Source organism: Ipomoea nil, unplaced genomic scaffold (assembly GCF_001879475.1).
Source record: "Ipomoea nil cultivar Tokyo-kokei standard unplaced genomic scaffold, Asagao_1.1 scaffold1043, whole genome shotgun sequence".
In the NCBI taxonomy this organism is placed as follows: Eukaryota; Viridiplantae; Streptophyta; class Magnoliopsida; order Solanales; family Convolvulaceae; genus Ipomoea; species Ipomoea nil.
The window spans coordinates 4,999,885-5,018,124 of NW_017617471.1; the positions used below are offsets into that span (position 1 = coordinate 4,999,885).

General features: G+C 36.1%; 1 protein-coding gene across 2 annotated transcripts; it reads left to right on the top strand.

Moving 5' to 3' along the window:
- Positions 1-4,912: 4,912 nt before the first annotated feature.
- Positions 4,913-18,089, top strand: LOC109181636 (regulatory-associated protein of TOR 1-like). Of its 2 annotated transcripts, none has more exons than XM_019331498.1 (23): positions 4,913-5,708; positions 7,817-7,919; positions 8,482-8,564; positions 8,669-8,827; positions 8,901-9,017; positions 9,106-9,266; positions 10,366-10,520; positions 10,619-10,763; positions 10,854-10,932; positions 11,090-11,191; positions 12,849-12,932; positions 13,011-13,121; positions 13,331-13,684; positions 13,767-13,956; positions 14,291-14,878; positions 15,013-15,342; positions 15,466-15,589; positions 16,024-16,148; positions 16,228-16,373; positions 16,594-16,695; positions 16,822-16,907; positions 17,264-17,348; positions 17,458-18,089. In XM_019331498.1, the coding sequence occupies exons 1-23, from the start codon at positions 5,358-5,360 to the stop codon at positions 17,794-17,796; spliced, it is 4,119 nt and encodes a 1,372-aa protein (XP_019187043.1). In that variant the 5' UTR covers positions 4,913-5,357; the 3' UTR covers positions 17,797-18,089. The 2 variants fall into 2 exon arrangements, with proteins under 2 accessions (XP_019187043.1, XP_019187041.1); XM_019331496.1 differs by having other exon boundaries at positions 4,915-5,708; positions 15,010-15,342.
- Positions 18,090-18,240: the final 151 nt, after the last annotated feature.

An 18,240-nucleotide genomic window follows, 5' to 3' on the forward strand; every position in this document is an offset into this window, starting at 1 on the left:
TGGAGAACATTAGACTTTAACTATGAATGTATTAGATGAACTTTTTTGGCCTTCTAGTTGATTATCCCACATTTTGATTGCATGATTTATGAGAGTAAAAACTTAATTTGAAGAAATATGTCCGCAGACTGCTGAAAAGAATCACATATTGCTTTAAATTGGAGTACAAAATCTAAAATTCCAGTTTTACCCTTCGTTTTAACACCAAATTAACGTCAAAGTTAACGGAGGACCATTTTGACTTAAAATTCAAAAGTTGGAGGACCACTTTGAAAAAATTAAAAGTCAATTAACCAATTTGAAAAAATGTCATAGTCGGAGGACCATTTTGGGAATTAACTCTTTTATCTAGTATCTCATGATGGACAATACTTTATTGGATGTCCATCCAAAAGAGGTGCCTACAGTGGGTACAACAACAACAAAAGATTTTATTGGATGTATTGATGATATTTATATAATTACATGCATTCACGAGGTTGATCATATACGTTATACATGAAGAAAAATGAATCTCTACCTTTAATGCCATAGCAACATGTGATTTTGATATGTGTTTAACGTTTTTATCAGTTGTGTGGGAATGGTCAACACACGATACACACATTTTATTCCGTGCAATTAATATACCATTAATGAACTTCCCCGAACCACTACAAGGTATCATATTCCCAGTGGCGGGCCACCTTATGGTAAGAGGAGGCCTTGCCCCCCCCCCCCCCCCCCCCCTCCCCCAAATAAAAGTTTTTTTGTGTTAGTATAGAGCATCACAGGCTGCACATCATGGCCATTGGGGCTTGCCCCCCCTCCAAAAAAATAAAATAAAATTATTAATATTTTAATAGGCTAATAGGCGGCTTAATGGCTATTGTGTCATTGTTTGGCCCCATCACCATCACCAAATATTTCTCCCCCTAAAAGAAAGTTTCCAGAGTAAGTACAATACACAAACCATCCAAATTCCTAATTGCGGTGAATGGAGATGGATTCATCTTTTATGAATTATTGTTTATTGGAGATGGATTCATCATCTTCACAAGTCACAACAATCGCGGTGAACTCGGACTAAATCTTCTCTTTCGTTTTCTCAATTGACGACTCACGACAGCAACCGCAATGAACTCGGACTACTGGCTACGAGCAGTGGCGGTTGGATTTTATCGGGAGTGGCGCCCTCCGCACCAACAAATCCTGGCTCCGCCCCTGCATATTCCTAATCCGTTTAAGTAAAATAAAACCATATCACATTTAATTTTAAAAAATTATTGTTTTTATTTTTTAATAGGAAGATATTAGTTGGTGGATAATAAGTATATCTAGATAGATCAAGATATTTGGTGTCTTGCTCAAAAATAAAGTATCATTAATATCAAATTAAACAAGAACCACCAACTAATGCTCAACATGCATTCAATCATGCACATTCCACTCTTTGTAGTAGTAATGAAAGATCATTGAAGTATTAAAGAAGAGATGATAGATACTTAGTAAAATGCCACAATTGAGTGTAGACAACCAAATTGAAGTTATTATGGCAACGTTGCATTGCATAATTACATTCGAAATAACTCACAAGATAACATGAAATTTAATATGTTATAGTAACATCCAGATTGCATATGCTTGATGAACTTCAAGATTGTAGGGGTATTATCACCAACAATGAAAATTTAAGTAAGACAACTAATGAGATGAATAAGATTTGCAACAATATATATATATATATATATATATATATATATATATATATATATATATATATAGTTGTGGTTTTCTTTTTCATTTTTATTTACATATGGTTGATTTGGTAATTTTCATTTGTGTTATGAAGGTTGGAATGATTATACGTTGATGTTATGTTTGATTTTAGGAGTTGAATTTATGGTAAATTGTGATTTTCTTAGCTTGTTGTTTCCTTGTGTGGGGTTCTTTTTCCATATTGCTTTGAGTTTTTCTTCTTATGTGTTTTTTTTTTTTTTTTTTTTTTTTTCAGCGTTGGACTCAAGTTGATTTTTGTATTTCTAATTATATTTTGTTTGAGTATAATATTGTTTATATTTGTGATTAATAGTTTTCGCGAGCAATATACTGTTGTGCATTGTGGTCTTTGTAGGTTTACATTTGCACTGTCGGTTCCTCGCGGCTGGGTTTTCGTCGTATGTGTGCACCTCGTTGTGACCTAGTGTGCACTTTGTCTTCATGTGATGTGTGTATGCATTGTAAACTTAACGTGTGTGCACTGTAGTACATATGCGTATGCATTCACTTGTAGTATGGTTTGTATTTAACTAATGATGTGAGGGTGCACTTGTAAACTAGTAAAGTATGTAGATCAATTGGGGTTTTTTTTTTTATTTTTGTTTTCAATGTGAATGTGTGCACATTGTACTTTTAGAGTGTGCACAATGCAATGTATAAGTGTGGCGTGTGTGCACTATTGTACATATGTTTGTTGTGTGATTTGCATTTAATGATGTGTGTGTACACTAGTCATGTATGTGAATCAATTGGATTTGTAACTACTTATTTTGCTTGGTGGTGTATGATGTGTATGTGTGCATTCCAATCTAAACGTGAGGGCAATGCAATATTAGAGTGTGCACAATGCAATGTATAAGTGTGCATTATGTAATATAGAAGTGTGCACACGATTTCGACGATATTCAACGGTGCACACAATGTTGTGCATGAGTAAATACAGTCGCTTAGACCATATCACAGTCCACGTATTTAACTTGCAAAATTAAAGAAACGGACATTAACAAAAATGAAAACATTCACAACATAGTAAACAAAACGGATGACAAAAATAAAAGACCATGAGTTAATATACAACCACCAAAGATGGCAAGTGCATGAAAAATGGAGTAAAGAGTACACGGCCAACTAGTGTTGTAGTGCAAAATACGTGACAAAACAATAACGAAATATATCATCAATATAGTAAATAAAATGGATGAAAAAAACTAAACATCGTGAGTTAATATACAAATATCAAATATGACAAGTAGTACAAAAAACAGATCAATGAGTACAAGGCCAATGCAAAATAACATGGCAATTTAATAAGGAAACATGATCAACATAGTGAATTGAGTAAACGAAAAAAGGCTAAACACCGTGTGTTAATATACAAACAACAAAGGTGACAAGTAGTCTGATAGAGCAATGATTAGGGTAGTGCAAAAGAACGTGACAAAACAGTAAAGAAAATATTGACAACATATTGAACAAAACCAATGAAAAAAGCCAAACACCGTGAGTTAATATACAAACACCAAAGATGACAAGTAACGTGATTGAGCAATGAGTACAAGACTAATGCAAAATAACGTGTACAATAAGGAACACGTTAACAACATAGTGAATAGAACATATGAAAAAAAAAAAAAAAAAGCTAAACATCGTGAGTAAAATGCAAACATTAAAGATGACAAGTTGCGTGATGGAGCAATGATTATGCCAGTGCAAAAGAACTAACATGACAAAACAATAAAGAAAACATTAACGACATATTGAACAAAACTGATGGAAAAGCTAAATACCCGTGAATCAATATACAAACAACAACGTACACCTGCATAATAACATGAAATTAAGATCACTATGTGAAAAATGGTCACGGACTCCCTTCCACACTTAATAATACATATACGAATAAAAAGAGAAAAATACAACTTTATTAAGAACATAATACACTCACAACATCAATTAGGTACAAATTTTAAAATGTTCTTTCATATCATATAAGTAGAGAGTTTGTACACCGTTTATTATAATTTTCGTTTTTATTAAAATAGAAAAGATTAAATACCCAAAATGGTCTCTCGACTATAGCTAAATTCACAAATTGGTCATCGACTTTCAATTTTAACCAATTAAGTTCTTAACTTTGCAATTTTAACACAATTTGGTCCTCTGTCTATTTGACCGTTTGTTGATTGTGATTTTTGAGGATATATATGTAATTTTATGGTCCATCGTCGGGTTTTTAAGGTTCCGGTTGCATTTCCAGACCGCACTGTTACATTTTAATCCACTGCCGAAAGCAATCTACCAAATTCGGTCGCCTTTCTTCATCCTCCCTTTGGATTCAATGTAGTTGAGTTCGTACTATAGCGAAGAAGACGACGTGTTTCCGAACCGGTGCAACGTCATCCTGGAGGCCTCCGCGTGCTCCGACGAGAGCTGAAGGTTATTCTGGAGATCATCGATCACTGTTAACTAATGGTCAAATAGATGGAGGACCAAATCGTGTTAAAATTGCAAAGTTAAAGACTTAATTGGTTGAAATTGAAAGTCGATGACCAATTTGTGAATTTAGCTATAATCGAGGGACATTTTAAATATTTACTCAATAGAAAATAAGAGGGATATTCATTGATTATGGTATTGGCAATTCAAATTTACAAAAAGAAAGTGTTAAATATTGGATATGCATTTTTCAATATTAATTTAAAATATAGTAACGAATATTGTCGAGGGCAAAGTAAGTGAAAGTAATTAATGGAAGGGATTGTTTGGTTTGAATTAACCCGAAAATGTACAGCTAGAGTGTGTAATACAGAAAACCAAGTTTTGTGTGGTCAAACTACAGCCTCCTCTGCATCAGCTGACTTCAGCCCTTAAAAGGCGTGCAAATACGAAAAATTATTACTTAATACTTTCAAATTTTACTCTTAATTTTTTACTTCCTCTCACAAATATAGAATATAAATAACTTTTTTAGAAATTTCATATCTATATTTATCACACCAGCGAATATAATTAATAGAACTCAAAATTTATACGGTGCGGAAATTCGGGGTAGAAGCCGTTACAGTGTAAACGGAACAACGGAGTAGGGAAAAAAAAAAAGAAAAAAGAAAAAAGAAAAAAAAAACCGTGCGAATTTGTTTCTCTCTCTTTGATTTCGCTATATTTCACAAAATCCTCCATTTCTCTCTCTCTTTGGCTTCAGCAGCCGCACTGCGCTTCAACTCTCTCTCTCTTCTCTTCTCCTTCATCTTTCACTACCACCACCACCACCGTCTTCTAGGGATTCTTCTTCTCGGCTTCTCCAGAAGCTTCCCTGGTGGTTCTCGAACTGGATTCCTCTCTCGTCTTCCTCTCCGTCTCCCAGCGCCGCTGGTTCTCCGGCTTCGTTGATTAATCCCAAAACCTCCCCGCACACATCTCACTCTCTGTATAACTTCGCGCCCCGACCGGGGAATCAATCGCCGATCTTTTCCGTATTCATTTCCGCCGGGCCAACAGGGGTTGGGGGTTAGGGTTATGAGTTGCAGACCAAAATTTGTGAGATTAGGGCAAGGTTAATTGCTGCCTGGAGTTGTTGGATTTCGCTGGTTTGTTTTTGGATGGCATTGGGGGATTTGATGGCTTCCAGGTTCTCGCAGTCGTCGGCCACCGTTGTTTCCAGCCACTTGGAGGACTATGCCAATCACGAGGAGGATGGGGAGACGGAGAGTAGCAATCCCAATAGGATTAGGGACTCTTTGGAGACTGCTCGCAGTAGCTATGCCGGCAGTGGCAGTGGTAGTGCTAGTGGTGACAATGCCACCACTTCGATGACGACGACAACAACAAGTATGGCCTATCTGCCGCAGACTATAGTCTTTTGTGAGCTTCGGCATGATGGCTTTGAAGAATGTGTGCCGTCTGGACCCTTGGAAAGTGGGCTGGTTTCCAAATGGCGTCCGAGGGACCGAGTAAGATGTGCCCCTATTGCCCTATATTCCTTTGCTTCACCTTTGTGCTGCTGCATTTATTTCACTTATTACTATTGCACATTCTGTTTTCATTTGCTGCTTTCTTAGATTCTATGTTCAACTCGAATATAATTTCTTCTGACTTGTGTTATGTGTGTAGATTAGGCAAACATGTATATGTTTATTCTTATTGATTGCATTTTGTGAATGAATTTTTGTCTGGGGCATTAAAGTGTTAACAAAGCAGTAAAACTAAGTAAAAGAGATAATAGGCTGAAGTGCTCATGTGGCTGAGTGGCTGACTACTTGAACTATGGATTAAGCATATTAAATCTCAATTAAGCATTATCATTGTAGGTGCCAAAAGTAAATGACACACTTCTCCCTTTTCCTCCAGTGATTTACAGCAAAATGTCTCAAATCGGATTCTGTCTTTGTGTTATAAGCTCTGATTATCTGCTTTATTGAGAGTGCCTTGTGAGCTGGGAGGAAATTAATATTGTTTTGCATTTGTCTGTAATATAGTTGATAAAACTACTGAGGAGATAAAATTTGTTGGAAAAATTGGGATAGTGATCATTCCCATGTATCACTGTTTGGAGGCTAGGATGTACTTTTGTGGGTTGAATTTTCAAATATTGATCTTTTCAAAACTTATGATCCCTTTTTAATTTTATGCACCTTTTCTCCACGAAGGCCCTAATTGGAAATAGATAGAGATAGAGAGAGAGAAAGAGTGAGTGGTGGCTGCCATTAAGGGTGCCTTCCACCCTTTTGAGAGGTATTTTTTTTGATGTGGATATGGTATATTTTACAAGGAATTTTCAGTGTTCCATCTGCACTCTATAAGTAACACTAGAATATCTCAATGAAGTGATAGTTCAAGTTATGGAAAATACTTTAAATAGCAAGACACTCACTGGCTACCATTAAGTATGTCTGAATTATAAAAAAAAGTTTTAGATTGGTTGAAAATAATCCTTGGTAGTTATTCTTCCTTTCATTTGACACTTAGGCTTATAATTTTAGATTAAATTAATATTATATTATTATGCTTAATAAATTTGACTTGATTTGAATTCTCATAACCAAAATTTAATTTGTGGCCAATCTTTTACCAAACACCACCTCCCCCCTTTCCCCTGACACACTTTCTGGCCTACCTACAGCATCTGCTATAGTTAGTATTAGATATCGTGAGCATGGTGCTTGATTGGGTGGCAAAGAGCCACCACTCTCCAATAAGGTGTATGTGATAATATAATAAGATAATAAATTAAGATTAAAAGACAGATAATATACTTTATGTCTTTCAGTATGTTTTAATGTATACTAAACTGTTGGACAGGTGATGAGGAATTAGGAATCTTACCATCCCTAGGATTCCTAAACTACAAGGAACCCAATACTTGAATGATTCCTAAACTTAATTTAGGAGTATTCTAACTATTTAACAGACAGAATGTGGATTTATGTACTAGAAATGGTCTTTGTCTTGTAATTTGTGCCCAATTGTTTGCTCTATGATTTTTCATGCCTAACACTTCGAATAACATATTTGGTACTAAGTTTCATGCTTTCTCACCCTGTTTCTATGAATATTAGTTGAAAATGGAAGATCTTTAGCTTGCAACCTGTGATGGTAAGTATTGAAGTATAAGTTTTGGAACGAACTAGATATAATTATTGCATCTGGTTGGGTGGATATTTTCTAGACTTCTATCTAACCTAAATGATTTTTGTTTTTGTTTTTGTTTTTGTTTTGTTTGCTTGTTTGTTTTTTTGGCTTGATGCTTGATTCTGGAAGAGGAAAGTTTAAAGATGATGAGTATATCAATTAAAATAAAGATATTCTATTGGGTCAAAGACTCAAAGATAGTCTTTGCTTGTGAATGCACATAGTGTATACTGCATTGTATTGATAGGTGGACAACATTGTTAGCTTGCTCGTAAAGCAATTCTTTAATTTCTAATATGATATTTTTAGCTTGTATTTTGTATGATAGCTTTTACTCTCTGTATTCTTCTTCTTCTTCCGGTCCATTTTAGATGCAAAAAGATGTCAATTTTTTCTATGTCGTCTTGTCTTAACTCAGTTTTTATTGTAGATGAAAACGGGATGTGTTGCTCTTGTTTTATGCTTAAACATTAGCGTTGATCCTCCTGATGTAATCAAGATATCTCCTTGTGCCCGGATGGAGTGCTGGATTGGTAAAATGATCTCTCTAGTTTCTATTGCTCATTTTACTTGGTTCTGTCTGCTTGCTGACAGTTCCCAGCTTTGACCAATATCTATGATTTTCCAATTTTTGTACGTAGCTAATTCTTGATCCTGAACTTTCTGGGAATGAACTTTTTTATTTTTTTGATAAGAAAGAATATTAGTAATAATAATAATAATAATGTTGTTAACTATCTGAGACAGTCATGTCTCTTCATTTTTTCCTTTCCTTTGCAAAATGTTTTTTGTTTTTGTTTTTTTTTTTATTATTATTTTTTATTTGTTTATTTTTAAAATTTTCCTTTTACTAGAAGAATTGCAACTCATGACCCCTCAAATTCAAAGTCAGAAATTGGATTTTTCTATCAATGTTGTTTTGTTTTAGTGGGAACAATTTGAGATGTCTTCTATAGTTCTATATCATGAAAAAAGGGTTATATTGTTAAAGAGGAAGAGTGAAATTTTGATGCTTATTATCTATTACGTTTGTTCTTCAAAGCTGGCATGACTAATTTTCTGCCAAATGTGGTCTATTTTTCTGACTTTTGGCAGATCCATTTTCAATGGCCCCACAAAAAGCACTTGAAACAATTGGGAGGACTTTGAACCAGCAATACGAGAGATGGCAACCTAGGGTAAGAATTATGCAATTTGCATCATAAGTACTGCTTGAGATGTCTTAGTTCTGTTTTATGGTTGTTATGTAACTTGTGAATTAATAAAAAATGTCTATTTGCAGGCCCGCTATAAGATTTCCTTAGACCCCACTGTTGATGAAGTAAAAAAACTGTGCACAACATGTCGTAAATATGCTAAGTCAGAAAGAGTGCTTTTTCACTATAATGGACATGGTGTACCAAAGCCAACGCCAAATGGTGAAATATGGCTATTCAATAAGGTTTGTTTCTTTGCATGAACTTTCCAGGCTCTGTTAAATGTTCTTTTAATTCTTATTGGTATGGATTGTTTAGAGTTATACACAGTATATCCCTTTGCCGATCAATGACTTGGATTCTTGGTTGAGGACCCCATCCATATATGTCTTTGACTGCTCTGCTGCTGGAATGATTGTTAATGCGTTCATAGAGGCAAGTGACTAATTTTTGTTCATGAAGTGCAAACTAGTGGTTTCCTGATCTTGAATTGACAACCAGCATTTCTATGTTTATAAAACAGCTTCAGGACTGGAATGCTTCTAATTCTTCTGGGCCTTCTACGAGGGATTGCATTTTGCTTGCTGCATGTGAAGCACATGAAACCCTTCCTCAAAGTGCTGAATTTCCTGCTGATGTTTTTACTTCCTGCCTCACTACGCCCATTAAAATGGCATTGAGATGGTGACTAATTCTCAACTACATTTGTCTTTTTCTTCTTCTTCTTCTTCTTCTTCTACTTGTCTTTTATTATCCTTTGTGTATCACATATCTGTATTCAGAGAGGCCTGACAATAGGTGCTGTTTTGATTTTGATTCTTAATACCTATCTCAATTACAGAATTGTTACCTTTGATTTTCATGCCGCATAAAGTTTTCACTTTTCACTGCCCTTCTGTTTGGGCTGCTATCATATAGAAGGAACCTATTGAAGCTTTTTCCCTCATCGTTGAAGTGGTCCCTTTTACACCTACTTCTTGTGTCACATGCAGAGCCATATATAGTATGGTTGGTTCCACACCCCTTCCTTGTGTATGGCTGCCTGGATGCATATCTATTAGGACTAACAAAAGAGCTGGCATCCAAGTAGTTTCTGTTAATCAACAATTTTGTCAATAACTGAATCTATTGGCAGATGCATAAATGACTAAAATTTGTTTGTTTGATTTTTTTTTTTTTTTTTAAATTTTTATTTTCAATTGAAACTGGTCTGTGTTGAACCTTTGGCTGATTCAGCGAGTGGTCTCACAGCTTCAAAATAAAGGAGTAAACTGATTAATGTAACCTTGAGTTCTCTATTAGGAGTTGGATTTGGATAAACAAGTCCAACACTTGGATTGCAAATATTGGACTTTGATCTCAACAAACACAGAATGAACAGATTGTTCCTCCCTTAATGATATTAAACAAATAATATTTCCTTTAAACCTAGAAGCAGTGTTGAATACTTGAATTGGCAAAAAGGCATAAGGCCTTTGAGTATGTGTTGTCTTAAATTTATGATACTACTGCGCTGGTTGTTATTGAAGATTCTTCTGGATGATGAGCTTAGTTGTTTTTTATTTTTTCTTGTTTCCTCCAGTTCATTTCTGTCCTGTTTTCTCAATTTCTCGCTTGAATTCTATATTTGTCTCTCCATTTATTAAATTGAACTGCTTATTTAAAAAATCAAATGTAACTTGTTTGGGAATGCTTCTGTTTATTTATTTAATTTAATATTTTATTTTCATTCTTTGTTATGGAGTATCTTGTAGTCTCACAATTGTCATTGTTTGGTTATTAGGTTCTGCACTCGATCTTTGTTGCGGGAGTCACTTGATTATTCTCTCATAGATAGAATTCCTGGCCGGCAAACTGATCGGAAAACACTTCTTGGGGAATTGAACTGGATATTTACAGCAGTTACAGACACAATTGCTTGGAATGTTCTTCCGCATGGTAAAGGGAAAGATTAATAACAGGGTCAGCATGGCCTTCATCTAGTTTTATTGCATGTTGATCTTTGTCTTAACCTTAAATGATTGTTGAATGTGTAGATCTGTTTCAAAGATTGTTCAGGCAAGATCTACTAGTTGCCAGTTTGTTTCGAAATTTCTTACTTGCTGAAAGAATTATGCGCTCAGCAAATTGTTCACCAGTTTCGTACCCGATGTTGCCACCTACTCATCAGCATCATATGTGGTAACTACATGTAGTTTTTTATATCGTATGTTCTTCTTCAACTTTGCATCCTGCTCATTCAGTCATTTGTGTTAAACACATGCTCTATAGGGATGCATGGGACATGGCTGCTGAAATATGCCTCTCTCAGCTTCCAACTTTAGTTGAGGATCCAAATGCTGAGTTTCAAGTGAGAATTATCAGTTTGTTCTTCTGTTGTAAACTTGCATCCAATTTTTTCCACATTTATTAAATTTATTCAATTCATTAAGTTTTAAATGTTTTGGAAGTAATGACTAGCAACACTTCTCTCCCAACATTGACTTTATACCTTTTTCAATTTTCAGCCTAGTTCCTTTTTCACTGAGCAGTTGACAGCTTTTGAGGTATGGCTTGATCATGGATCAGAGCACAAGAAACCTCCAGAACAGTTGCCTATTGTGCTTCAGGTAGAGTTTTTCTTGGTAATAATCAATGAGGCCCATAATTTGGTTGTCTTGAGTAATTATGAATTTTGGTAAATTTTTTGGTATTTAAATTTGATGCTTCTGCCTCTCCTGTCCACTCCAGTTTCTTTAATGTTATTTTGATGACAAGTTTAATATTTTCATTATTTTATAACTAGTGCATATTTTGCTTATGTGTGTGGTCATTTTAATCACACTTAATTGTTTTTCAGGGGGCTTGTATGTGTAGTTTCTATTTCTTGGGGCAGTTAGTTTTTTATGCTGTTATGATCTTATTTTGGGAAAATTGCTTTTTTGATCCCCAAGTTATTGGCCACTAGTCAAATCAATCTATGGTTGACAGGTAAATGCAAATATGATCCACCCTTGTTCCCAATCATTGCAGTTTGAGTCCTCAAATGACACCCTTTGAATCTATTGCATATCAAAATCTAAATTTAGAGGGGTAGTTTGGTAAAAGTGATCCTCATTTATCAACTATCCCTTCATGAGCTATCTTTCCCAATTCATCATTGTTAAACTATGCCATGACTGGAAAACTCGTCGCAATGTATCAGCCATGCAGCTTTCACCCTCTATTGCAACTTGTAACACCATGGCCCTACAGCAAAACATTGGTTGAAGGGCTGCTGGACAACCATGAACGGAGGGACGGATAATGCTCAAAGTCTTCACTAGGAACTTTATTAGTGGTTACTGTTAAGGCTATTGTCCAAGTAAACAGACCTGCTGGCCCAAAACTGCCTCTATCAATGACAGACCTGTACTTCTTGATTTTCCCTCACTGAACACCAGATGTGAACAGCCACAAGTCACAGCACCTGGCAGCTCATAACCATAAACTTGGCTGCAAGCCCAAGTTTATGTTTTCTTCTTTTCTTGAGAAGAAGATGAAGAATATATGCATTTACACAAAGGATGGCTGAAATGTGATATTTAATGACGCAAATGCCCCCATCAGATTAAGTTTTGCAAACTTGTGGTTAACCCATATATCCATTTGTCGGTAGAGATACATCACAATGATTGGGAATGATGGAGGATGACATTTATGTTGGTCTGTGAACCAGAGATTGATTTGACTAGATGGCAGTAACTAACCAAGATGCAAATTTTCCTTAAATATATCAGAAAAAGAAGAAACTGAATGATTTGAATTTGATTGAAGTTTAAAATGGTACATGCTTCACCGCTGTTCCATCACTGAATTGAATATTGCAACTGTTAGCTTTCTTTATAATTCTATGTTGTATAGTCATTCTTAAAAACTCAATTTGTGGCTGTGTGCTATATGTGCAATTGTGATAAATTTCTGAGTATTAAGGGGCAAATAGCCAGAATAGAGAAAGCTCTAGTACTGAATAACGTAATGCTGGTGACTGGAGTGTCACTGTAATACGGTGTAGTAGTTAAGCATGTATCTCTTGGCTTTTTGTTCAAATATAACAGTATTTATTCCTTATTGAGTTTGGCTATTATCGTTTTCCTTTTTCCTTCTAAAGATTGAATGTCAAAACATGATCCTTAATGTCATTTTTGATTATTCTATTTCTTAATATGGGTTCTGTGTTACCTTTAGCTTGGTAATGTATTGATTGATTTGCAATGTATGTATCTGGTTCTACTTTTTCATTTATAGGTGTTACTTAGTCAGTGCCATCGGTTTCGTGCTCTGGTACTTCTTGGAAGATTTTTGGACATGGGCCCTTGGGCTGTTGATCTGGTACATCATTATGGTTTATGGTTTTAGTTTTCTCTAGCTTCTTATTTCAATACTTTGACTAACTGTCTGCTCTTCTAGGCATTATCTGTGGGTATATTTCCATATGTTTTAAAGCTCTTGCAAACCACCACTCCAGAACTTAGGCAAATTCTTGTCTTCATATGGACAAAGATCCTTGCACTTGATAAGGTAGACATTGAAATTTCCTCTGTTGTCTATAGTCACTGTCAAATTTGTTCTTATTTTCCACATACTTAACTATATCACTCTTATACCCATATTTTTTAATGGTGCTTTATGTCCAACATTTCTTTTTTGTTTTCCATGATGAGTGGGGTAAAAGAGAAAAATGAGAATATTATTTACATACTGAAATATCATTATATTTGTGTTATCAGTCTTGTCAGGTTGATCTTGTGAAGGATGGTGGGCATACATATTTTACTAGATTTCTTGATAGTATTGAAGCCTATCCAGAGCAGCGTGCAATGGCTGCATTCGTTTTGGCAGTCATTGTGGATGGTCACAGACGGGGTCAGGAAGCCTGTATTGAAGCTGGTCTTATACATGTCTGCTTAAAACATCTTCAGGGGTCAGCTCCGAATGATGCACAAACAGAACCTCTATTCCTTCAGTGGTTGTGTCTATGTCTAGGCAAACTCTGGGAGGATTTCACTGAGGCACAAATGATAGGTCTACAGTCTGATGCACCTGCGATATTTGCACCTCTACTTGCTGCACCCCAACCCGAGGTTTGTACCAAATCATATTATTTCCCACTTTGATTTTTTGCTTCCGTGTTAGGAGTCTAATCAACAAGTCTTTTGGTATCAGGTCCGAGCTGCTGCTGTGTTTGCACTAGGCACTTTGCTAGACATTGGGTTTGACACCTCTAAGGATGGAGTTGGTGGCGATGAAGATTGTGATGATGATGAAAAGGTCAGGGCTGAAGTTAATATTGTTAAGAGCCTTTTGAGTGCTGTGCCTGATGGAAGCCCATTGGTTAGGGCTGAGGTTGCAGTAGGTATGCAGTATATTGACTTTTGACCCTGTTTTCATATGGTAGAATTGTTTACTTTGTTCAAAGGCCCTGTAGCTTTGTGTTTAAAGATTTCTAGTGTTTAGTTAGTATTCTTTGATTGTGTTTTGTTAGATTTTTGGCATAAAAAAACAAAGTGTTAAATGTTTAATGTGTTTTGATCCTTGAAAGGTTCACTTTTACTGTTGCCTAAAGTAGAAATTCTCTAGGGAATTGCAAAGTTTAGGCTGACATTTGCTTGGAAGAGTCCATGTACACTGGATCTGGTCCCCACATACATGCAATTAACTTTTGTTATTGTTTTATCTCATCATTGCAGCTCTGGCACGCTTTGCATTTGGGCATAATAAGCACCTGAAGTCTGTTGCAGCCACTTATTTGAAGCCTCAAAATAGCTCTGTGCTTACTTCCTTGCCTTCTTTTGCTGTCAAGAGTTCAGGCAGTGGCTATACTACTCCAACCCATTATGTCCCTCATGGAAGTATCATTCCGTCTCCAATTGCTCCTTTATTGAGAATTGGAGGTGAAAACCAGTCTACAGCTCGGGATGGAAGAGTGTCCACTAGCAGCCCCCTTGCTGCACCAAGTATTATGCATGGATCACCCTTGTCTGATGATTCATCACAACATTCTGATTCTGGTTTATTAAATGATCCCATTAGCAATGGAGTTTTGAACCATACTAGGCCATTAGATAATGCATTGTATTCACAGTGTGTATTAGCAATGTGTACCCTGGCGAAGGATCCATCACCACGCATTTCGGGCCTTGGTCGTCGTGTTCTGTCCATTATTGGTATTGAACAAGTGGTTGCCAAATCTGTTAAGTCTAGTGAATTTGCAGCAGGTCCAAGCACTAGTGTAGCTGGATTGGCTCGATCGTCCTCTTGGTTTGACATGAATGGAGGTATCAAACTTGGTCATTATTGCTAATTTAGCCATTTCTAATAGTTTCAGATTAATGCGCCTTCTTTTGGTCAATGTTTTGACACTTTGCCTGCCACTACATTCTTTTTGAGATTTTTTCAATTGCTGCAGCAGGACATCTGTCTTTGACATTCAGAACTCCTCCTGTTAGTCCCCCTCGGGCCAGTTATATGACAGGCCTCAGGAGAGTTTGTTCGCTTGAGTTCCGACCACACTTAATGAATTCTCCAGACTCTGGGTTGGCTGACCCGCTTTTGGGCGCAGCTGGATCTTCCGGAACTTCTGAGCGTAGTTTTCTTCCACAATCTACCATATACAATTGGAGTTGTGGTCACTTCTCCAAGCCACTTCTTACTGCAGCTGATGATAGTGAAGAGATAATCAGTAGAAGAGAAGAGAGGGAAAAGGTGGCCCTCGACTTGATTGCAAAATGCCAACATTCTAGTAGGTCTTCTTAATAGTTGTGTTTTCCCATCTCCCATTTCCTTCTTCTGTTCGCTGTAAAAGCATGTTATCCTAGACTCCTAGTGCACATTAGTGTTTCTAAAGCTTATCTTCCTTTGTCAGCTGTGAGCAAGCTACATAATCAAATTGCAAGTTGGGATACAAAATTTGAAAATGGTACCAAAACTGCCTTGTTGCAGCCATTCTCACCTTTTGTGATTGCTTCAGACGACAGTGAAAGGATCAGGTAGGAACCTCATTGACCTCTCTTTTCTTGAGGCTGTAACTGTTACTATTACAATTGGACTTCTGAAACATAACGTTTTCTACTATGTAGGAACCTCTATGATTATTAATTAGTTAATATCGTATGAATTGGATTGGCAGTAGCAGTTTACAATTTTATGGGACTTGAACTAAATCAGTCCAATGGCCTCAAGTCTTTAACCGTGTTTTACTGTTAGCAATAGGTTCCATTGCCTAGAATGTGTATTGTCTTGAACCCTGTTTTGGTTATGCCAAGTTAATTTGATTTGTGAAATGATGCAAGTTATGAGTAGTTATGGATAAGGGTTTTTATTTTTTATTTTTTATTATTATTATTATTTTTTTTCCTGTGAATTTTTTCATATATTTACAAGCTCTAGCTCTATAAATATAATTTTTTGTATGGTTTGTCAGGGTATGGAATTATGAGGAGGCAACCCTGCTTAACAGCTTTGATAATCACAGTTACCCTGATAAAGGAATCTCAAAGCTGTGCCTTGTGAATGAGCTTGATGATAGTTTGCTTCTTGTTGCTTCAAGTATTAACTTTTATTGCTTCATTTTACATTCAAGACTCTTTGTTGATGCAGTAATGATTAATGGTGCTGCCTCTTGCAGGTGATGGCAACATCCGCATTTGGAAGGATTATGCTTCAAGAGGTCAGCAAAAGTTGGTTACTGCATTCTCTTCAATCCATGGTCACAGAGTGGGTATGCGAAGTGTGAATGCTGTGGTGGATTGGCAGCAGCAATCTGGTTGCCTGGTACATCCTGGCTCTCGAATAATAGAAAATATAGAAGTTTATGTTGTTTGTGTATATAAAGCCTAGTAAATATATATGCATTTTTTTTTTTGCTTATTTTATAACATTTACTGGAATGTCACTAGTAGATCAATGCATCCGTGTATGCATATACATTCTGATCTCACTTAAGTACACCTGTCATTTCTATTTCTATGTAATCTATTATTTCTTCCATCAGTTTGCATCGGGTGAAAATTCTTCAATCATGGCCTGGGACCTGGACAAAGAGCAGCTTGTAAATACTATTCCATCATCTTCAGACTGCAGCATTTCAGCATTGGTAGGTATTTCATAGGTCCCCCTGAATTAATTTTAAACATTTATATCGTTAGTTGTATAATTAATCTTTTTTTTTTTTAATGTATAATTAATCTTTTAATTTATATGTTTTTTGTGCCTTGTGTAGTCTGCTTCTCAGGTTCATGGAAGTCAATTCGCAGCTGGTTTTGTGGATGGATCTGTTAAGCTTTTTGATGTTCGAATGCCTGAAATGTAAGGCCAATTTTATTTTTTTTTTGCTCCTATATAAGTTCATCCAACTTATATATAATTCCATATTAAGATATTAAGATTAAGATGTGAAATCTACTTTTGACTATTTCAATGTCTTGGCTGGAAAGTGCTCCTTTCTAGTAAATACCTATATTTTGCCTCCTATCTTAAGAGCTTGTATATGGACTACTGTTGTATGAATTTCATTGTTCTAATCTACTTATCTAGAGCTGCTATCTGCTCTATATAGATATATAATATGCAATGTAAAGTGTAAACATATACATACAATTGTTTGTGTATGTAAGAATAATTGCACAGTTGACTTGTTTGTAACTGGATCTGCTTTTATGTAGGATTGTTGGTTCAACAAGACCACACACCCAAAGAGTAGAAAAAGTTGTGGGGATTGGATTTCAACCTGGACTCAGTCCAGCTAAGGTGAAAAAGTTTCATTGGTATTTTGCTATAAATGGCTTTCCACTGAGCCTGTTGTGTCTGTTGTTGTCTTATGGCAAATTTTATAAACATATCTACTGTTTCATTTCAGATTGTCAGTGCATCTCAGGCGGGTGATATTCAATTCCTTGATGTGAGAAATCTGCGGGATGCATACCTCACAATCGATGCGCATAGGGGATCACTTACAGCTCTAGCTGTTCATCGGCATGCACCGCTTATAGCTAGTGGGTCAGCAAAGCAACTTATCAAGGTGTTTAACCTGGAGGGCGAGCAATTAGGCACCATACGATATTTATCAACATTCATGGCACAGAAGATTGGATCCGTTAGGTGTCTCACATTCCATCCATATCAAGTGCTGCTTGCAGCTGGTGCTGCAGATTCCTGTGTGTCTCTTTATGCTGATGAGATATCTCCACCAAGATGAAAGCTTTGAGTCTGGAAATTAAATTGAAACACCATTGTGGGGGATGGATGGGAGTAGCAGCAAAATTAAATTGGGTTGTTGATGAATCTGCCACTCAGCATTGAATCTCTGAAGATCAGGTCGGCCATTGTATGTTATCATATTCATTGGGCCTCCAGGACAGAGTATAACGTGAAGTTGGATGAATCTCACACTGATTGGAGGCTTATCTAATAATTTGATACATAGGTAAAGAAAGATGTAAATATGTTTTTGTCTATTTTTCCCCCTCTTTTTTTTTTTTTGTTTGTTCTTATTAATTCCTTTCGGCGTAGTGTGCTTTTTTTTTTTTTTTTCTTTTCTTTTCCTTTTTTTTTTTTTTGGTCAGCCCCTTCAATCTGTATAGATCACCTGCACTTATTAACATAATTTAATTTTATTTTGCAAAGCAGCTTCAGTTAAAAA